Source organism: Callithrix jacchus, chromosome 7, assembly GCF_049354715.1.
Source record: "Callithrix jacchus isolate 240 chromosome 7, calJac240_pri, whole genome shotgun sequence".
In the NCBI taxonomy this organism is placed as follows: domain Eukaryota; kingdom Metazoa; phylum Chordata; class Mammalia; order Primates; family Cebidae; genus Callithrix; species Callithrix jacchus.
In genome coordinates this window covers 100,594,122-100,617,468 of record NC_133508.1, presented here as the reverse complement: position 1 = coordinate 100,617,468, position 23,347 = coordinate 100,594,122, and the positions used below count along the sequence as shown (strand labels likewise).

At 37.1% G+C, this 23,347-nt stretch overlaps 1 protein-coding gene and 1 pseudogene across 10 annotated transcripts in view; one reads left to right on the top strand and one right to left on the bottom strand.

The window, feature by feature from the left end:
- Nucleotides 1-23,347, top strand: part of ITGB3BP (integrin subunit beta 3 binding protein) — a 108,375-nt gene that overhangs the window by 26,751 nt on the left and 58,277 nt on the right. For all 10 annotated transcript variants that reach the window (XR_008472978.2, XR_008472977.2, XM_054236370.2 and 7 more), the window contains one exon: nt 16,738-16,873. Coding sequence is in view for 8 of the 10 variants with exons in the window: in XM_009001392.4 (XP_008999640.3) it covers nt 16,738-16,873 (136 nt within the window). In the remaining 2 variants the exon portion in view is untranslated. The remainder of the gene's footprint in view (nt 1-16,737; nt 16,874-23,347) is intronic.
- Nucleotides 3,787-4,865, bottom strand: LOC100414294 (protein SET pseudogene; annotated as a pseudogene).

Here is a 23,347-nt window from a genome sequence, read left to right as displayed (position 1 = left end):
AGAGGTCCTTTACATCCTTTGTTAGTTGTATTCCTAGGTATTTTATTCTCTTTGTAGAAATTGTGAATGGCAGTTTGTTCTTGGTTTGGCTCTCTTTAAGTTTGTTATTGGTATGTAGGAATGCTTGTGATTTCTGCACATTGATTTTGTATCCTGAGACTTTGTTGAAGTTGCTTATCAGTTTCAGGAGATTTTGGGCTGAGACGATGGGGTCTTTTAAATATAGAATCATGTCATCTGCAAGTAGAAACAATTTGACTTCCTCCTTTCCTATTTGAATACCCTTTATTTCTTTTTCTTGCCTGATTGCTCTGGCTAGAACTTCTAATACTATATTGAATAGGAGTGGTGAGAGAGGGCATCCTTGTCTAGTGCCAGATTTCAAGGCAAACGCTTCCAGTTTTTGCCCATTCAGTATGATATTGGCTGTGGGTTTGTCATAAATAGCTTTTATTTTTTTGAGATACGTTCTGTCAATACCCAGTTTATTGAGAGATTTTAGCATAAAGGCTGTTGATTTCGTCAAAGGCCTTCTCTGCATTTGTTGAGATAATCATGTGGTTTTTGTCTTTGGTTCTGTTTATGTGGTGAATTACATTTATAGACTTGCATGTGTTGAACCAGCTTTGCATCCCCGGGATGAAGGCTACTTGATCATGATGGATTAGCTTTTTGATGTGCTGTTGCATTCGGTTTGCCAGTATTTTATTGAAGATTTTTTCATCTATGTTCCTCATGGATATTGGCCTGAAGTTTTGTTTTCTTGTTGAGTCTCTGCCGGGTTTTGGTATCCAGATGATGTTGGTCTCATAAAATGATTTGGGAAGGATTCCCTTTTTTTGGGTTATTTGGAATAGTTTCAGAAGGAGTGGTAGCAGTTCCTCTTTGTATGTCTGGTAGAATTCAGTTGTAAACCCATCTGGACCTGGGCTTTTTTTGGTGGGTAGGCTATTAGTTACTGCCTCAACTTCAGCCCTTGTTATTGGTCTATTCAGGGTTTCCACTTCTTCCTGGTTTAGGCTTGGGAGGGTGCAAGTGTCCAGGAATATATCCATTTGTTCCATGTTTACTGGTTTATGTGCATAGAGTTGTTTGTAGTAATCTCTGATGGTGGTTTATATGTCTGTGGAATCTGTGGTGATATCCCCTTTATCATTTTTTATTGCATCTATTTGATTATTCTCTCTCTTTTTTTAATCTGGCTCGTGGTCTATTTTGTTGATCATTTCAAAAAACCAGCTCCTGGATTTATTGGTTTTTTTTGAAGGGCTTTTTGTGTCTCTATCTCCTTCAGTTCTGCTCTGATCTTAGTTATTTCTTGTCTTCTGCCAGCTTTTGAGTTTTTTGATCTTGCTCCTCTAGCTCTTTCAGTTTTGACAACAGAGTGTTGATTTTAGATCTTTCCTTGCTTCTCATTTGGGCATTTATTGCTATATATTTTCCTCTAGACACTGCTTTAAATGTGTCTCAGAAATTCTGGTATGTTGTGTCTTCGTTCTCATTGGTTTCGAAGAACTTCTTTATTTCTGCCTTCATTTCATTGTTTATCCAGTCAACATTCAAGAGCCAGTTGTTTCGTTTTCATGAAGCTATGCCGTTTTGATTTAGTTTCTGAGTTCTAAGTTCTAATTTGATTTTACTGTGGTCTGAGAGACTGGTATGATTTCTGTTTTTTTGCATTTGATAAGGAGTGATTTACTTTCAATTATGTGGTCAGTTTTAGAGTAGGTATGATGTGGTGCTGAGAATGTATATTCTGTGAATTTGGGGTCGAGAGGGCTGTAAATGTCTATTAGGTTTGCTTGGTCCAGGTCTGAGTTCAAGTCCTGGCTATCCTTGTTAATTTTCTGTCTCATTGATCTGTTTAATATTGACAATGGAGTGTTAAAGTCTGCCACTATTATTGTGTGGGAGTCTAAGTCTCTTTGTAAGTCATTAAGAACTTGCCTTATATATCTGGGTGCTCCTGTATTTGGTGCATATATATTTAGGATCATTAACTCTTGTTGTTACATTTATCCTTTTACCATTATGTAATATCCTTCTTTCTCTCTTTTGATTTTTGTTGGTTTAAAGTCTATTTTATCAGAGACTAGGATTCCAACTCCTGCTTTTTTTTACTTTCCATTTGTTTGGTAAATCTTTCTCCATCCCTTTATTTTATTTATTTATTTATTTATTTTAATCTTTATGTTCCTTTATTGGAGCAAGATTCCTGATCGGTATACAGTGAAGTATTTACTAAACAGAGACCTGTGCGGAAATTACATACTATCCATCTAGACAGGTTGTTACACTTTTGCCTATTGATGGAATAGTTCCATTTATCAAGTTTTATACATCAAAAAGCTTTTGAATTTAACCAGACTGTCCATTAATTCACCTCTGAAAAAGTGGCATTTAATTTCAGCTACTGTATTTTACAGCATTAAAAAGTTTATGCATTAGGGTGCTTCTCTGCACAATGGCATTGAGCAGACAGAGCTGAGTCCATTATTCCACCCAGATTCACATAGTCACATTTGAGAACTTTATACCAGAGAGCTTGGACAGTTACTGCCAACCATCACAGACTCCTACTCTGAGAGCCTATCTCCTTGGCCACATTTTATATAGCCAATGAAGACATGCCAGCAACTGTCCCACATATAACTTGGCATGAGAGCACCAGGTCTGTTGGATGGTGGTGGCAGGTACTATTATTTTATATCCAGGTAAATGGCCAATTTTAAAAACTGCCACTTGGAGATAAAAATCAAGGGCACAGTATACTCAAAGTATTGAGCAATCTGGTATCCCAAATGATGTGAGTACTTTCAGAAACCAGTGGCAAATTCTACCCACTTTCCCAGCTATGGTGGTATCAATACATTGATTCAGATCCTGTTACTCAATCCACATAGCCCTGAGGTCATCCTGCAAAGTGTGTATCAAAAAATACGAAGTTAGGGTGACAAAGTTTGACAGTGATGTTGTACAAGTCAAACTTGGAAGGTCATAGTGAGCAGACCTGTGCTGAGAGAAGAGCATCAAATCCTTTGTGTACACATTTAGTTTTATTGTAACAAAGCAACTTGTACACTTTTAACATTTAAAACTGAGCATCATCTTTCCTTTCCAGTGAAACAAGAAGAAAATTTAAAAATAAACAGGAACAAAATTACAATAGAGAATGTCAATTTTAAATAAGATCCTACAGGTTCTGCTGATTCTCCCATTGAGTGGCAGGGCTCAAGTCATCATTAGGAAAGAATTTATTTTAAAAGTGTCATCTTAAACTGCAAGGATGTCAGTCAAATGTCACAATTAAACATGCCAAAGGAGAAGCCATGTTGTCAAAATGCCCACTTACCCCACCCAAACATCTCAAACTCACCCTTTGCTGACCTTCTATAACCCCATTTTTTTAATTTTTTTTTTCTTTTTTTTAAACAAGAGAAAGTAGACAGATACGTGTTGGTAAATGCTAACTGTCCATATTCACATAGAGACACAGTGTACTCTCTGAGCCCAATATACAGAGAAAGGAGGAAAAAAGCTAGAATTCTATGCACTACTACACAGGGGCCTAGCACCCTCCAGCTTCCAGCAGAGCGAAGGGAGCAGGTTTTTTTTTTTTTTCCCACAGAGCTCGGTGGTATTGATTCCATACAGTTTTTGTTAAGACAGGATGGGATAAAAATGAATTTCAAACAGAAAGGGGTAGAGACTCTTTTCCCATTGTATCCTGCTCAAGATATTTCCCCCCAAAATAAGTTGAGAACCATGGTGTAGAGAAAAGAGACCTCAAAAACAGGGTGACTGAGCACAAGAGGGAAGGAAGAAAAAAAAAGACTGCAACTTGCTCCCAGGGACTGGAGAAAATTTAAAAAAAGGAAGGTTGGAATCCATCAGTGTTCTATTAGTCATCTTCTCCTTCATCCTCTCCTTCCTCCCCTTCATCATCATCTTCATCTTCTTCACCTTCATCCTCATCCCCTTCTTCATCAGTATCTTCTAATCCTTCCTCCTCTTCATCATCATCATCATCTTCTTCTCCTTCTCCTTCTTCATCATCCATATCAGGAACCAAGTAGTATTGTAATGGGTTTGGCCAAATATCATCTTTGATGACCTCTCCTAATTCATCAGCACCAGCATCAGAATGGTCAGTAAACCAGGTAAAGAAGCTCTCTGGTCCCTCATGCTGCCTCTTCCTGTTGGCTTTATTCTGCGTTTGACTTGAACATTTCGTCAAATTGTTTCCAGATTTCCATTTGATTTCAGTGGACTTTGAAGATGGATCACCACTCTCATTCAGATCAAATTCTTTGGAGAGAACTTTATTTTCAAAGTAAGGATTTTCATCAAAATAAAAATCTATTCTGTAACCTGATTTAATATCTTCAAATTCTGTCACTTCAACTCTGGTCAAATAATGCAGTGCTTCTTCGTCCTCCTCCCCAAGCAGTGCAGACACTTGTGGATGGTTGACAAATGTTGTGACCCAAAAATTTGGGATTTTGGCAATCAATTCTGACCTCTTCTGAAAAAACGGTTGGCGGAGTTTGTTATATTTCTGTTCTTCTTTCAAAATCTCCTCACTGGCTTGTTCATTAAGTCTGTCTATTTCATTTTGAACTTTATCAATGTGTTCAATTGCTTCTTGCTGTTCTTTTTCTCCCTTCTTAGGCAAGCCTGCAGAGGCCGATGTCTCATCCAGTCCCTGAGCAGTAGGTGGTCTTTGTTTCTTCTTTTGAGGCGGGAGTGGAGACTGGCGTTTGGGGGCCATGCTGCTGGGGAAGTCCGAGAACCGGAGCACAAGTCTTCTTGCTCGTCCAGAAGCAGGCAGAACACTGACCATCCATCCTTTTATTTTTAACCTTTGTGTATCTTTGCATGTGAGATGGGTTTCCTGGATACAGCACACTGAAGGGTTTTGGCTTTTTATCCAATTTGCCAGTCTGTGTCTTTTGATTGGGGCATTTAGCCCATTTACGTTTAGTGTTAATATTGTTATATGTGAATTTGATCCTACCATTTTTGCTAGGTGGTAGTTTCACTCATTAGTTGATGCAGTTTCTTCATTGTGTCGATGCTCTTTACCGTTTGGTACATTTTTGGAGTGGCTGGTACTGTTTATTCCTTTCTGTGTTTCATGCTTCTTTCAGGAGCTCTTGTAAAGCGGTCCTGGTGGTGATGACATCTCTGAGTAATTGCTTGTTTTAAAGGATTCTATTTCTCCTTCGCTTATGAAACTTAGTTTGGTCGGATATTAAATCCTAGGTTGAAAGTTCTTTTCTTTGAGGATGTTGAATATTGGCCCCCACTCTCTTCTGGCTTGTAGAGTTTCTGCTGAGAAATCCGCTGTGAGTCTGATGGACCTCCCTTTGTGGGTGACCCGACCTTTCTCTCTGGCTGCCCTTAGCATTTTCTTCTTCATTACAATCCTGGTGACCCTGACGATTATGTGCCTTGGGGTTGCTTTTCTTGAGGAGTATCTTTGTGGTGTTCTCTGTATTTCCTGTACTTGAATATTGGCCTGCCTTGCCTGATTGGGTAAGTTTTCCTGGATAGTATCCTGAAGAGTGTTTTTCAGCTTGGATTCATTCTCTCTATCACATTCAGGTACACCTGTCAAACATAGATTAGGTCTTTTCACATAGTCCCATATTTCTTGGAGCCTTTGTTCGTTTCTTTTTACTCTTTTTTTCTCTAATCTTGCCTTCTTGTGTTATTTCATTAAGTTACTCTTCGACCTCTGATATCCTTTCTTTTGCTTGGTCAATTCAGCTATTGAAACTTGTGTATGCTTTGTGAAATTCTCGTATTGTATTTTTCAGCTCCATCAATTCATGTGTATTCCTCTCTAAGCTGTTTATTCTCATTAGCATTTTGTCAAACCTTTTTTCAAGGTTCTTAGTTTCTTTGCATTGGGTTGGAACACGTTTTAGCTCTGAGAAGTTTCTTATTACCCACCTTCTGAAGCCTGTTTCTGTCAATTCATCAGACTCATTCTCCATCCAGCCTTGTTCCCTTGCTGATGATGAGTTGTGATCCCTTGGAGGAGGAGAGGCGTTCTGGTTTTGGGTGTTTTCATCCTTTTTGCGCTGGTTTTGTCCCATCTTTGTGGATTTATTTACCTGTGGTCTTTTTAGTTGGTGACTTTCAGATGGAGCCTCTGTTTCAGTGGACGTCCTGTTTGTTGATGATGAAGTTATTTCTTTTTGTGTTTTAGTTTTCTTTCTAACAGTCAGGCCCCTCTGCTGTAGGACTGCTGGAGGTCCACTCCAGACCCTGCTTGCCTGGGTCTCACCTGCAGTGGCTGCAGAACAGTAAGGGTTGCTGCCAGTTTCTTCTTCTGCTATCTTTGTCCCAGAAGGATACCTGCCAGATGTCTGTCTGAGCTCTCCTTTATGAGGTGACTCTTTGGATATACAGGGGTTGGGGGAACTGCTTGAGGAGACAGCCTGTCCTTTATAGGAGCTCAAGTGCTGAGCTGTGAGCTTCGTTGTTCTGTTCAGAGATGCTGGGCAGGTATATTTGAGTCTCCTGCAGCAGAACTCATAACCGCCTTTTTTCCCAGGTGCTCTGTCCTGGGAAGGTGGGGCTTTATTTATAAATTCCTGACGTGCTACTTTCTTTTTTCAGAGATGCCCTGCCCAGCGAGGAGGTAGCCTAGTCACAGTCTGCCAGCAGAGGCATTGCTGAGCTTCCATGGGCACTGCCCAGCTGCTGTGTGAACTTCCTTGTGGTTTTACTTATAGAGTAATAGTTAGAGCTGCCTCAGTAATGGCAGTATGCCTCAGTAATGGCGACTGCCTCTGTAATGGCAGACAAGATTGCACCATTGCACTCCAGCCTGGGCAACAAGAGCAAAACTCTATCTCCTAAAAAAAAAAAAAAAAAAAAAAATAGTAGAATTCACCAGTGAAGCTACCTGGTCTTGGGCTTTTCTTTATTTTGAGTATTAACTCTATGTCTTTACATGCTGTTGATTTATTCAGATTTTCTACTTCTTCATAATTCAATTCTGGTATGTTATGTGTTTCTGGAAATTTCCCCATTTCATTTTGGTTATCTAATTTATTAGCATGTAATTGATCATAGTATCCATTTATGATTTTTTTTATTTCTACAAGGCCAGTAGTAATATCTCTTTTACATTCCTGACTTTATGATTTGACTCCTTGTCCCTTCCTTCCTTTCACCTGCCCTTTGTACTTTCTTTCCTTTCTTCATCAGTCTCGCTAAAGGCTTACCAATTTTATTGATCTTCTGAAAGTACTGATTTTTGGAATGACTGATCTCTATTGTTTTTTATTCTCCATTTAATTTGTTTTCTCTTTAATTTTCTTTTTTTTTTTCTTCTGCTTACTTTGGGTTTAGTTTGCTTTTCTTTTTCTGATCTCTTACAGTGGAAGCTTAGGTTATTGATTTGAGAGCTCTCTTTTTAAACTTAGCTATTTGCAGCTGTAAATTTCCCTCAGTACTGCTTTCACTGCATCCTGTAAGTTTTTGTATGTTTTGTCCTTTTTTTTTTTTTTTTGACATGGAGTTTCACTCTTGTTGCCCAGGCTGAAGTACAATGGCAGGATCTCAGTCCACCGCAACCTTTGCCTCCCAGGTTCAAGCAATTCTCTTGCCTCAGCCTCCCAAGTACCTGGGATTACAGGCATGCATCGCCACGCCCAGCTAATCTTTTGTATTTTTAGTAGAGACATAGTTACTCCATGTTGGTCAGGCTGGTCTCAAACTCCTGACCTCAAGTGATTCACCCACCTTGGCCTCCCAAAGTGCTGAGATTACAGGCATGAGCCACCATGCCCAACCTCATTTTGTTCTTAATGTGTTTTCTAACTTTAAAAAAAATTCCTAAATGCATTGCTAAATAACCAATGAATCTAAAAATTCTTCTTAGACTTATTGGTTATTTAGCAACGTATAGTTTTATTTACATATATTTGTGTATTTTCTGAGTTTCCTTCTGTTACCAATTTTTACTGTCATTCCTTGCAGCCAAAGAACATTCTTTATGAGACCATTGTATTGTTTTTTATCTTTTTTAAATGTGTTGAGACCCATTTGGTGGCCCAACATGTTGTCTATCCTGCCAGATCCTCTATTTTATGTGCACTTGGGAGGAATGTGTATTCTGCTGTTGTTGGGGGAGGGTTTCATAGATGTTTGTTAAGTCTAGTTGGTATATAGTTTTGTTCAAATTTTCTGTTTCCTTGGTGATTTTCTATCTAGTTTTCTATTCATTATTGAATGCAGGGAATTGAAGTTTCCAACTATTATAGTTGAATTTTCTATCTCTCCTTTCCAATTCTGCCAGTTTTTATTTTATGTATTTTGGGCCTCTCCTGTTAGATATGTTTATGTTTATAATTATGTGTCTTCTTCTTCTTCTTTTGTTTTTGTTTTTTTCCCCATACCAACAAGTATTTATTTATTCATTGTATTTTCTTGGAAAAAAAGAAAAAGAGGGGGAAAGGAACAGTGTGTGTTATAACAGTACAACAGAAAACAAGTGCCCAGTACAGCAAATCGACTGTCAAATAAACACACCCCAGTGATAAAGTTATCAGAGCCCAAGGGAGCTCAGTCTCCTGAAGTTCAGGAAGGTGGGGAAGGGATCAAGAAAAGAATAGACAGGTACACACTCAGCTTACCTTCTGTCCTTCCCTCTCTTCGTGAATTCAGACTTTTGCACCAAGCTTTGGTTTCTATCAGTAAACATAGAGCTACATTTCTCTACCTTATTAATCAATTTTGTGGCCACTTTGATGGATATTTTTTGCACCTATATAAAAGCTTCTGAGTGACTTGAATAAATTTATTTTCCCTTTCTTAGTCTCCCATCCAGGATGAGCCACATGTCACCCAGTACATTCATTCTATTGTATTTGCCCTGTTTGAACAAAATGATGTAAGTTTATAGTGCTCTTACAGCAGGTAAATGAAACTCCCTTTTTCTTTAGCTACTATGACTCTCCAGTCACTACTGCAACAAAGCAGGACAGTGACTCCAGATACTATTTAAAAAAAAAAAAAATCCCTTGGTAATGGGTCTGGGTCTCTAAGTCCAGAATTTTCAAAAATTAAGGATTTTTTATTTTATTTTATTTTATTTTATTTTATTTTTTAGAGTAAGGATCTCACTGTGTCATCCAGGCTGGTGTGCAGTGGTATGATCATGTTTCACTGCAGCCTTGAACTCCTGGACTAAAGTGATCCTCCCAACTCAACCTCCCAAGTATCTAAGGCTACAGGCACGTGCCACCACACCTGGCTGGAAAAATTAAGGATTTTTGTCCTTGCTTCATTTATTCCTGGGCAACACAGATGGGTATAGACATTTCATTCTAAAAACCTCTGCTCACCAGCTCATACTTTCACACACACACACACACCCCCCTCAATATGTGTGGTGGATTTAGTTTAATCTCAGTGAAGCATGGATCTGGTGTGAAAGCAAGTCTAGTACTCTACAATTAGAGGCTTGGAATAGGAATCCTTTATTAAGTGTCTAGACAAGTTCATGTAACCTTGGCTTCCTCTCTAGGCCTTTCACCCGGCTAAGCTCTAACCTCTCTGCACCACCTTCCTATTCATACTCACGTCCAACCTTCCAGTAAAAGGTGATCAAGTCACAGGGCAAATCAACTAAAACCAAGTATCCTAAGAATCATCAAGCTGGAGGAGTCTAAGAAGACGTTGTAGTAGAAAAGCCAGCCGTTATTGACAAAAATGAGATAGTCTAATAGGCTATGTACTCCAAGTAGTTGTGATAATTTAACAACAAAAAGTGTTCCTGCTGTGACGACCTGGAGCTGCTGTCAAATTATCCCTGAGGTTGCTTGTGTACCTCAGAACAAAGTGTAAAAAATAAGGACCTTAGATTAAAATATACAAAAATGCAAAACCAAAATACTTTTATTAAGAAAAAAAGTTAAAATGCACAAGATACATTATTAGCACACATCTACTACAGTTGACCTCCTGGAGAAAGTGAGGACCAAGGTGCAATTTTTCAAAGGAGCAAATAAATAAAATTATAGGTCCAGGTGCAGTGGCTCATACCGGTAATCCCAGCACTTTGGGAGGCTGAGGCTAGCAGCTTGCTTGAGCTCAGGAGTTTGAGAACAGCCTGGACAGTATCACAAAACTCTGTCTACCAAAAGTATAAAAAATTAGCCAGATATGGTGGCATGCACCTGTAGTCCCAGTTACTCAGGAGGCTGAGGTGGGAGGGTCACTTGAGCCCAGGAGGTGGAGGTTGCAGTGAGCTGTGCTCACACCACTGCACTCCATCCTGGGTAACAGAGCCAGATCCTGTCTCAAAAAAAAAAAATTATAGTGGCCCAGAATGGGACAGGAGTAAGCTTAGGAGTTGCAAATCTGCAGCTATTTCCTCAACCGCTCCTTTTACCTGTCATCATACCCCCACCCCTTTTGCCTGTCATATGCATTGCTTGGAACAGTTCCAGGCTCCGTCTCAAGAATGGGCTATGAGAAGACACATGGAAAAGCCCTGCCCTAATCTACCTGTAGAGAGATTCTGTCCCACAGAATGTTGTGGATTCTTGGATGGGCCCATCAATCTAGTTTCATGCTGAATCTTTTCATTCTGGCATAGGAAAATATTATCATATATCCTTGTTTAAAAGGAAAACAAGTTGCCTAGAGTAGAGCCTAAGATAAGCATCCTGGTTCTAGGGAGATTTTCCACAAAAACCCTCACTTTTTTTGTTGTTTGAATAGCATGGTCGGAATTTGTTTGCCTTCACCCCCATTCTCACCTCCCTTTATGAGGGAAGAAAGTGATTGCTGTGGATCCTGGCCTGAGATACATGGCAGTGCCAGTTGCCTCCTACCTGCCCTATCCTACTTTCTTTGCTCTTTGCTGGTTGACTGAGGGAACATATTAGTTAAGTGAGGAAACTGAAATTCAGATGAGTGGTGTGTCCATGATAGTGTAGCTGGGGAACAGCAAAACCATTATATGAACCCAGGCTTTCCAACTTTAAGTCTACAGTTCCTTCCATATACCGCAGCTATCTTTCTGTTAGTATAATTGTTTAAAGATTTCATGATTCTTCATTCTCTTTGGAAAATCTTATTTCTAATACTGTGTTTGGTTCATATTATCTTTAGCAGTTGACTAAATTTGTTAAATATTTTTAAATGCTTGGTCAGTTCAGTGGGGGAAAAGAAAGTCTTTAATAAATGGTAACCATATAGAAAAAAATTAATTTTACTTCATATACAAAATTAATATGCACTTCATATCTCATTTTATGTACAAAATTTATTCCAAGAAGGATCATAGGCTTAAAGTAAAGCCAAACCATAAAGTCTCTGGAAGCCTGCAAGGTGGCGCTGGCCTGTAATCCCAGTTTTTGGGGAGGCTCAGGTGGGAGAATTGCTTGAGACTAGCAGTTTGGGACTAGCCTGGGCAATATAGTGATGTGTCTAAAAAATTTTCTTTGTTAGATAAGCTGGTATGGTGGTACATATCTCTAGTCGGCTACTCAGGAGGGTAAAGTGGGAGAATCTCTTGAGCCCAGGAGTTCAAGTCTGCAATGAGCTGTGATAGTGCCACTGCATTTCAGTCTAGGCAACAGAGAAAGACTTTGCCTCTTAGAAAAAAAAATTACAGTGTAAGAGAATGATAGTAATGATACCTTTATTATTAAAATTAATCTTAGTATCTTTAAGTTGTGAAAAAATAATCAGTATAAATAGAAAAATCAGTATATCAATGTTTTTAGCTATTTTATTTTTCTTGTGAATATTTTTTGATCAAGGTGAAATTACATATCATTAAATTCAAAGATCTTGACTGTACAATTCGATGAGTTTTAGCAAATGCATAATTCAATGCCATAGCTCTAACATACTAGTTGTATTCTTTCCCTGCTGTCTCTGTAAGATCATTGAGATAAATTCAAAATGTTTCTGTTCTCCATAGCTACCATAAAAGCAAAACCCCAACATTTTTAGAACCATTAAGGTTGGTAATTGTGGTAGCTGATAAGAAGGTAGTTGGGGCTGGGCACGGTGGCTCATGCCTGTAATCCCTGCACTTTGGGAGGCCAAGACAGGCAGATCACTTGAGTATAGGAGTTGGAAACCAGCCTGGCGAACATGGTGAAACCCTGTCTCTACTAAAAATACACAAATTAGCCAGGTGTGGGGGTTGAATCTCCTGAACCTGGGAGAGAGAGCTTGCAGTGAGCCAAGACTGTGTCACTACACTCCAGCCCAGGGGACCCAGAGAGACTCTGTCTCAAAAAAGAGGAAAAAAAAGAAGAATAAGAAGGTGGTTGGTATCTAGTACTCTCCTAAAGGAACCTTAGGCCCTAATTGTGAAAAGTCTCTGAGGCAGCTAATGCTAGAGTTTTCTAATGTAAGTTTCAAAATTAGTACTAGTAATGCATATTAATTATATCTTACATTCCCATAGCCTAAATAACCAGTGTAAGTTTATAAAGAATTATCTCCTTCTAGCTGCCCTTTTGTTTCTGGTTGGCCAGACACTATACTCTCTGTATTTTAAATATTTTAGCATAGGCTAGCAGTTCAAAATAATGATAAAGTATCCTTTAAATCCCATATTTCATCCTGCAAGAATTTTTAGTTAGTACTTTCTAGACTGTATATAATAGGTTTAAAAAAAAAAACAATAAAATTCAGGCACCTTTTTGGTAGCGTATGCTTTAAACCACGTGACAAAGCAAGCTACAATTTGTGAAACATACTGAAGGAAAATATCACATCTATTTGAAATTATTGAGAGAAGATTGATTTTTCTTTTTAAGCAGAAAAATTGATGCCCAAATTTTAGTTTTGCTAATGTACAAGGTTAGACCTCCTTATAAAAAGTACAGTAGCATTTGGATGGGGCAGATTGCAGCATCTTAGAATGTGGCATTTCCTTTGTTTAGAAATGGTATTAAATAACTAAGGAATCAGGAAATATTACAAGCAGTATTTTGGGAGGTTTTTTTAAGACAGAGTCTCCCTGTGTCTCCCAGACTAGAGTGTGGCGGTGTGATCTTGGCTCACTGCAACCTCTCCCTCCTGAGTTCAAGCAATTCTCATGCCTCAGCCTCCTAAATAGCTGGTAATACAGGCACCACCACACCTAACTAATTTTTGTATTTTTAGTAGAGACAGGGTTTTCCCACGTTGCAAGGCTGGTCTCGAACTCAGCCTCAAGCGATCCACCCACCTTGGCCTCCCAAAGTGCTGGGATTACAGGCATGAGCTGCCGTGCCCAGCCAAGAACTTGTAAATTATTACAGAAGTGGTTGTGACATCTGTTTTCATGTGTGAGTTGGGGGTGGTGGTAGTGGTGGTGTTTGTGTGATCACAGCTCACTGCAGCTTCAAATTCCTGAATTTAAGTGATCTTCCCACCTCAGCCTCCAGAGTAGCTGGTACCACAGCCATGTGCCACTATGCTTAGCTAATTTTTTGGTACTTTTTGTAGAAAAAGGGTTTTGTCATGTTGTCCAGGCTGGTCTCGAACTCCTGAGCTCAAGCAATCCTCCCACCTTGGTTTCCCAAAGTACTGGGATAACAGGCATGAATCACCCCGCCCAGCTGATATCTTTTATTTATTTATTTATTTATTTACATTTTGTTTGCATCCTGGGTTCTTGCTTTTTTCTAGCCAAATTTAGTCCTCTTACTTTTTCTTCCTGTTTTACTAAAGGGCTCATGGGTAGCACTTGTCCTTGCTGAGTGGAAGGAGTGCTGTCTTCTCAGTTAGTAGCTCCATCTCTCAAATCCCACTATTCTTAATTCTGCTTCAGTGGGAGACTAATGAGTAGGCCAAGACCTTCAAAGTTTGGGAGATGGAAGAATGGAAATTCTCAAATGGATTCTAGGATTACTTTTAAACCTCTTCAGAGATTAAAAGTTAGAGAAACTTGGTACAAGCTTGAGGGAAAGAAAGCTTAGGGATGTAGGGTTATGCCTTTGTGTGTACCAGTAGGGCAGATAAACAAAAGTGCATATTTAATGAAGACTATTTAGTGGTATAGCAGGGAAAGGGTAGATTTTCAGTTTTCCTTCTACATATAGTAGTTGTAGGTAGACTTTTTTTTTTAACCAATACAAATGATCAAAAATAAAAAGAAGCCTCAGTATTTTTAAAGTAAGGCAAATACACACACACACACACAGAGTTATTTTTTGAAAGCTGGAAAATTGTTTCTGAAGAGAAATGTATGATCTACAGTTAAAATGTTTAGACATTTGGCAATTGGATAAAATAATTTTTTGGCGAAAATAGGAAAACAGATTGACATAAATGTACATTTGGGTAGCAGCTTTCATTTCTTGTACATACACAGTGTAATAGTTCTGGGCAATAAATTCTTGGAAAAGTAGAGTAGGGATTGGATAAATGTCGTGTTTTATGACTGAATACATATAAACAGGTGAAAACTCAAGATGGAGAGGTAATAGTAACCACCTGATAAAGAGACTTAAAACCCTTTCACCATTAAAAAAAAAAGATTGCTTTAGAGTTATAACTTGATATTCTAGTTTGATTTTTTTGTTTTTTTTTTTTTTGAGAAAGAGTCTCGCTCTGTCACCCAGGCTGGAGTGCAGTGGTGCAATCTCCGCTCACTGCAACCTCTCCCTTCTGGGTTCAAGCAATGCTCCTGCCTTAGCCTCCCAAGTAGCTGGGACTACATGTGCATGCCATTGCGCCTGGCTAATTTTTTTGTATTTTTAATAGAGACGGGGTTTCACTGTGTTAGATGGATGATCTCAATCTCCTGACCATAATCTACCCTCCTCAGCCTCCCAAAGTACTGGGATCACAGGCATGAGCCACCGCACCCAGCCTAGAGTTTGATTTTTTGTAAAAGATATTCATTGCATTTGTGGGCACTATGGATACATAAAATTAAAAATGCCTTTTGTTTCTCAATATAATTAAATATTGTTTCCCAGTATTTAAAATCTTAACTGTAAAAACATTTTTTTTGAATGCTATTGATTTTGAAACTAATATTAGGATTATTATAAAAGATGAGACAGCCACTATTTATTCCATGGATCTCTTAAAAATAAAGGATTGTTGGGCCGGGCGCGGTGGCTCAAGCCTGTAATCCCAGCACTTTGGGAGGCCGAGGCGGGTGGATCACGAGGTCAACAGATCCAGACCATCCTGGTCAACATGGTGAAACCCCGTCTCTACTAAAAATTACAAAAAATTAGCTGGGCAGGGTGGCGCGTGCCTGTAATCCCAGCTACTCAGGAGACTGAGGCAGGAGAATTGCCTGAACCCAGCGGGCGGAGGTTGAGGTGAGCCGAGATTGCGCCATTGCACTCCAGCCTGGGTAACAAGAGTGAAACTCCGTCTTAAGAAAGAAAGAAAGAAAGGAGGGAGGGACGGAGGGATTGTTGACCATGAAGAGTTAAGTAACTTTTTCAAATCTACTGCCAAGCTATATCCAGTATGTTGGTCTTCAGACCTTTCCTATATCCCCCAGATCCATCCTACGCTATCTGTTTCACCTCTGATTTCAGATTTCTCATGCCTTTTTCTGTGACAGATTACTGCAGCCAACTGAATTTTCCCTCTTCTCTGAATTTCGTAGCTTACATGCTAATTTAAAACCTCTTTGTTGTTCTAACTTTTTGTAAACACTTTTTAAGACCAGAACAATTTGTTATATTTCTTTGTACACATTTGTTAGCAATGCTGGTGGGTGATGAGTAAGCCTTATGGAAAGCAAGTTTTAAGGAAATTCAGGAGACAGAACAATTAGTAGTATGACAAGGGGATCGTGAATGAGGACCTAAACTGAAGAAAGACTAGGTCTTGGGGAACATAAAAGAGAGGACATTACAAGTGGAGATTACAGAATGATCTGAGGCCCAAATGCACATAACCTAGTGACTGGAGCTGTAGGTAGCAGTGAATAATTGGATAAATGAACCAATAAACAAATTAGTATATTCTGAGTAGAGGGAGATGGCCAAGTTTACTGGACTATTCCTTGTAAGTCATTTATTCATCACACATTTTTTTCATTCTCTAGGATATAAAAGTGAAAAAAATATTTATTTTCAGGAGCAAATTTTAATGGGACAGACAGAAAAGTTAAAACTTATTAAAATATGTTACCTGTAATAAGAGGTATGCCCATCACCTATGGAAACACAAAGGAGGAAGCTGCTAAGAGGAATTGTGTAAGATAGGCCAAATCCTCAAAGGCCTTAAATGCCAGACTCAATTGTTTGGACATTATTTTGGTTATTGAAGCAAGATACTACATCAGGACCACTTTGTGAAGCTGTGGGTCAGCAGTGATCCTTCCTAAGGTTTCTATGTGAGGCTCAGTAATAAGCACCTCTGAGAGTTTTCCTGCCCCGGACCCATAATTATACTTCAAATTCAGCTAAAAGTAAAAGTCAGGCTGTGGTTGGGAGAATTGACCATCTCCAACCTGTTTGCAAATACCATCTCAAGAGGTAGTAACTCTTTAATGCTAAAATTTCATAAATATCAAATTGAGATATTCTAGTTGTTGTAGAGACCTGAAATGCCTACCTAATTTGGAAGAATAATGTTTACTTTGAGAGTGATTACTAAGTATATTTGTACTCTGAAAAGAAAGAACAAGGAAATGAGTTTGAATTTTGCTGATTTTTTTAATGGTATGTAATTTCAAAGATCTGTAACTAAACATAACTATTTCTGCCCTAAATTATTATTTATTTTTAGTCATTTGATCCTTCAAAAATCACAAGGAAGAAAAGTATTATAATTTACTCTCCAACAACTGGAACTTGTCAAATGAGTCTATTTGCTTCTCCCACAAGCTCTAAAGAACAAGAGTACGGAAATGGACTATCAAATGGTTAGTTGAACATTCTTTTCTTCTTATTGTAAGGTTTTTTTAGTTACTGCTTGAATCAAAATTTTGATTTAATCATATATGGATCTTGCTACAGCTGATTTTTCTCTCCTTTCAAATAATTTAATACCTCTCTAGAATATAGGTATTACTTTGGACATAAATGTAAACTCTCGGCACTTATTTTAAAATGCAACTGCAGGCTTTGTTCCCTTACTATCCCATCCATTAAATAGAAATTATGGCCTGACTGCCTTCAGCTACTATCAATTATAATGGTTACAGATATGCCCCTTAACAAGCTATCCATCATGTGCATAAATTAAAGGGAGCATAATTCAGGGGCTGCTGCACTACAACTTAAGAGTGATACTTCTAAATGTTATTTTTATCCCAGTTGTCCATTTAGTTTTACCCACCATTTAGTATATCTTTATATAGCTTACCTTTATTTATTGTATTTCATTTCCTTCTTTTTCTTGACTATTTCAAATGCATTTACAAAATGTTTGTAGAATTTTTCCATAGAGAAAAATCTAATTTTAATATGAAGTTCCTTATTTTTAAATATTATTAGTTTAATTTTAATTTTGACCAACATATTTGTTGTCGTCTGGTAGTTTATTGCTAAAATATTGATTTAAAAACACAAATCTTGATTTTTTTGGGCTTATTTATTTATTTGAGATAGGTTATGAATCAGTGACATGTAGTTTTATAATATAAAATTTTAAATAGGCTCAAATTTAATAATGTATGCTTTAGATACACTGTGGTTAGCCTAATTCACATTTTATTGTTTAACATTTAATGAATGCTAAGCATATACTAGAAACTACCCAGAAACAAAGAAGTCTCATTTTACCTAATTTATTATAATAAAACACATAATGAGATCTTAAAGTTTTGAATGTCTTTGATTTTACTTTAATCAAATGCTTTTTAATCCTAAAGCTGTTACTATTAGATTCTCTTTCCCTAAAATATATGAAAATGTATACATTATCTTTAAGTTTTATAGTTCTATTTTTTATATATGCGATATATCTTTTTAATTAAAAATAAATGCCTTAGAGATTGTACATCCCTATACTGAAATGTGAATCGATTTTAAGTTGATATGTACTCAATTTCCATATTGAAATTAAATATGGACTTAAGGGAACATTCCTTTTGCCCATAAAAAGATTGGTCACATGATTTCAGTTGACATTTAAGTAGATAATTATCACAGATTATAGTCCTAAGTAAGCTCTTTTTTTAAAAGTCAAATAGCAACGGTTTTAGAGGTGCTGGCAATGTTCTATTTTTTGACCTACATAGTGGTTACACTGATTCACTCTAGATATTCATTAGACTGTACATATATGTTTCATGTGCACTGTAATATAAATATTCACATATAGAAGTCTCAAAACAATTTTGTCCCGAATTCTGTATCAGATTATGTCATTTGTAATCATTACATTGCTTATTCTAATATGTCATCTTGTACATGTTTTAAAAATGAAAAAACTTGATTTTTATGAAGTAACTCGAGTTTCAAATAAATGAGAAGTATGACTTATGAAGTCATTTAAGTTCCAAATGAGATCATAATCTCTTAACAATTCCCACTTTTAAAATATTATACAAAACATAATATAAAATTTAAATAATATTTTTAAGGACATTTTAGGTGCTACTCACTTCCCATCACACCATGGTAAGATCCAGAACCTTTAATGACGTGTAAGGCCATATATCCATCTAACACCTGACCACCTCAACTGCCTCATTTTCTACTCCTTTTTTATACTACTTTAGCCACTCTTACCTTCTTGCTATTTGTCAGTCATGCTGAGCGCTGTCTTGCCACAGGGTGTTGCAGTTCTTTCCACCTGGAATACTCTTCCTCCAGTAAATTTATGCATTCGAAGCATGTACTATGTGAACAGAAGACTTAATTAAATCCTTCTTTTTTTTGAAACAGAGTCTTGCTCTGTCACCCAGGCTGGAGTGCAGTGGCACAATCTGGGCTCACTGCAACCTCCGCCTCCCAGGTTCAAACAATTCTCCTGCTTCAGCCTCCCAAGTCACTGGGATTACAGGCACACACCACCATGCCCAGCTAATTTTTGTGTTTTTGAGTAGAGAGAGAGTTTCACCATGTTGGCCAGGATGGTCTTGATCTCATGACCTTGTGATCCGCCCACCTTGGCTTCCCAAAGTGCTGAGATTACAGGCATGTGCCACTGCGCTTAGCCTTAAATCTTTTTCTAGATGAAAAATTTGGTTCTATGTCTTCCTTCTACTTAGACTCTACATTGGTCAAAAATGGATTTCAACTCTTCAGTTTATACATTTAACAGATACATTCATGCAGCACATAACATTTCAAGCAGTGACAGACTACATATATATCAAGAGTCCCCCAAGATTATAAGGGAGCTGAAAAATTCCTATTGATTAGTGACCCAGCAGCTGTCATAACATTGTAGCACAACACATTATTCACATTTCGTGGTGATGTTGGTGTAAACAAACCTAGTTTACTGCCACTCATATAAAAGTGTAGCATGGACAATTATGTATACTACATGATATAGTCGTGCACTGCACAATGATGTTGAGCACAATGTGCTCAACAACTGACCACATATGATGATGGTCCTGTAAGATTATAATACTGTATTTTATTGTACTTTTTTATGTTTAGATGTGTTTAGATAATCAAATACTTACCATTGTGTTACAGTTGCCTACAGTGGTCAGTATAGTAACATGCTGTACAGGTTTATAAACTGCTAACAATAGGCTATATCCTAGGTGTATGGTAGGTTATACCATGGAGGTTTGCATAAGTATACCTATGATGTTTGCACAACAACGAGATCACCTTATGATGCATTTCTCAGAATGTATGCCCATAGTTAAGTGACACATAAATCTATATGTATGTGTGTATGTTATATGTCATGTACATATTTTTTAATTTGTATGTACTGCCCTCCTCCAACCCACAGCAAGTTTCTCCTATTACAGTGGCCTTTGAACAATATGGGTTGAATAGATCCGGTTATATGAAGATTTTTTTATTCCAATAAACACATTGGAAAATTTTTTGGAGTTTTGTGACAATTTATAAAACCCTAAAGACAAACTTTTTAGACTGTAAATATATTTTAAAAAGGTATGCCATGAATGCATAAAATATATGTAGCTACTAGTCTATCGTTTACTACCATAAAATATGTACAAATTTATTGTAAAAAATAAAATGTATTAAAACTAATGCATACAAACACTTAGACCCTACACAGTGCCATTTGCAGTTGAGAGAAATATAAACAAATATAAAGATGCAGTATTAAATCATAACTGCAAAACAGCTTAGAGAGAAACATAAATGAATTGATGGAGCTGAAAAAAATCATAACTGCATACAATTAACTCTAGTGTATACTGTACTACTGTAATAATTTCATAGCTACCTTCTTTTGCTGTTGTAGTGAGCTCAAGTGTTGGAAGTATCTACTTTTAAAATACCATGTGATATTTGCAGTAAAAAGTGATCTCTCATGGTTCTCATATGTTTTTCATCATGTTTAGGACTATCCTGGAAACCTTGAATAACACCATGAAATCCATATAAAGTGCCACTAGTGATGCTGGAAGTGCTCCCAAAAAGCAGAGAAAAGTCATGACATTACAAGAAGAAGTTGAATTGCTTGATATGTACTGTAGATTAAGGTCTGCAACTGTAGTTCCTCACCATTTCAGACAGTTCATCTTGTAAACAGATGGCAACCTTACAGTATTGATAAAGACTGTATAATACTATGAACATTTTATCTTCCTTCTGATTTTCTTAATAACTTTTTTCTCTAGCTTTATTATAAGAATACAAAATATAATACATATAACATACAAAATACGTATTAATCAACTTTGTGACATCTGGTCAACAGTAGGCTATTGGTAGTTAAGTTTTTGGATTTTTGACTATATGGGGGATTGGCACTCCTAACCCCCAAGTTGCTCATGAGTCAGTTGTATCCATTTTAGAAAAGAAGAAAGTAAATGTTTCCCCTTTATTCCCACGAACACTTCAGACTTGTTATTTAATAATGAAAGTAGGAGAATAAACAGCAAATTTGCATAGTCAAAGAGAGTACTTGTTAACTGGACAGTAGATCTGTAAAAATCACTCAGACTATAGCAATGTAACAGCACAGAGAGATAAAAGGAGAATGTGATAAAACAATAAAGAGAAATGACGGGCAGAATAAGATTCCCCAACATCTGCCAAAGTGGAGTTCTACTAGGAGGAAATACAGAGAATGGGGCTTAGGCAGTATTCTAAGCTATAAGGACTATCAGTTTTTCGTAATTAAGGAGCAATAAGAATTTGTATAGTAGAGTAGCATGTTAAGTCTGGGCAGGATAAAGTAAAAGAGATCTGCAGCTAGTTAAATTATGTTAAGACTGCAGAACATCAAAGACAAAATTTTAAGGGCAACCAGAGAAAAGATACTACTTACAAGAGTATTACAGACTGATAGACCTCTTATCTGTGTCAGTAGACTCCAGCAGAAAATGCAATAATAGTATCAATTAAGAATCACAATTGAGTTTTTATTCAGAAAATGAGGATGAAATAAAGCTATCTTCAGACAAAGTCTCAGAGTTTGCCACACATAGATTCTCAGTAAAATAACTACAAAAGAAGTTACTTCTCTAAGAGGTAATGCGAACCTCAGATAAAGGAGTGGAATTGCAAAAAGCAATGATGGAAAAGTATATTAGAAAACATGTTAATCTAATTACAAGTTTTGCTGACTATAAAGCAAAAGTCAAACAATTGGAGAGAGGTGAAAAACAAATAATAGGCCACACTAGCATGGAAGATAAGGAGGCAACAGATAAGAGTTAACATGTTTTAAGGTCCTCATATTTTCAGGCAGATGATGAGATATCTATCAATTGACTTCTTCATTGTATTTTTTGTTTTCTTGCCTGCAAAATGGGGAAGATAGTAATTCCTACCTCAGAATTGTGAGGATTAAATGAATTAATACACAGAAAGTACTTAGAACGGTACTTGACATACACTAATAGTGTATGTTCAGTACATATTGTAGCCATTTTTATTAATTGCATTATTGATTAGACTTTAAGAAAAGACATAAGACAATTAAATCTGAAGAAATAGAAAAAGAAAATACTAGCTTTTTGAAAAAGCTAGTGGTTGATACAAAAATAGATAGGCTGAAACAGACTTTATGCTTAAAAGGCTTTATTAAGATAATGAGCCTTTTTACATAAGAGGTAAAGATTTACCACTACAAAAATAAAAGGATTCTGAGCCATGCGTGCATCTAAAACAAACACTCAAACAAGACATGATGAAATATGACAGGATAACAAGGGAGAAACTGATAAATCCACAATCATAGTAGGAGATTTTAAACTACCTCTTACAAACCGATAAAGCCGCTAAAAAGCTAGGAAGGATATAGACAAGTTGTATACAGTTAGCAAGCTTATCTAATGAACTGTGGTCAAAAATATATAATACCCAACATATAAAGCACACATAGAACCTTCACCAAAATGTAACCAGTTTAGAGTTACAGAGGAAGTCTCACTGAACTAAAAATTACAGTCATATAGCTCACACTCTCTGACTAAAATTTTGTACAATTAAGAATCAATAATGAAAAGGCAGCCCTCCAAAAATTTTAACCTGTATGTTTGGAAACCAAGAAACTTCTAAATAATTCATTGATCAGAAAAATTATAATGGAAAGTATAAAATATTTAGAATTGAATGATGATGAAAACATGTCAGCACCTAGAGGAAAAATTTATACCTACATTATACTAAAGCAGTTCTTGGTGGAAGCTTGATACAGTCATCCCTTCATATGTAGGGGATTGATTCCTGGACCCCACTCAGTTTCCAAGATCTACGGACTCTCAAGTCCCTTGTGGAAAATAGTATAGTATTTGCATATAACCAGTACACCCTCCTATATACTTTAAATTATCTCAGGATTGCTTATATACCTAATACAATATAAAAGCTATGGGAATAGTTGTTACACTGTATTGCTTAGGGAATTATGACAAGGAAAAGTTGTATATGTTCAGAACAGATGCAACCATTCTTTTTTAAAGAAAACATTTTTGATCCATGGTTGGTTGAATCCACAGATGTGGAACCCACTAATACACAGGGCCAACTGTATTTACAAATGCATATACAGTCTTGTGTCAGTTAGCAGTGGGGATACCTTCTGAGAAAGGCATTGTTTGGTGATTTCCTCATTGTGTGAACATCATAGATCATACCCACACAAACCTAGATGGCATAGCCTACTACACACTTATGCTATATGGTATAGCCCGTTGTTCCTAGGCTGCAAACCTATACAGCGTACTGTGCTGAATACCATAGGCAATCAAAACATAATGATATTTGTGCATTTAAAC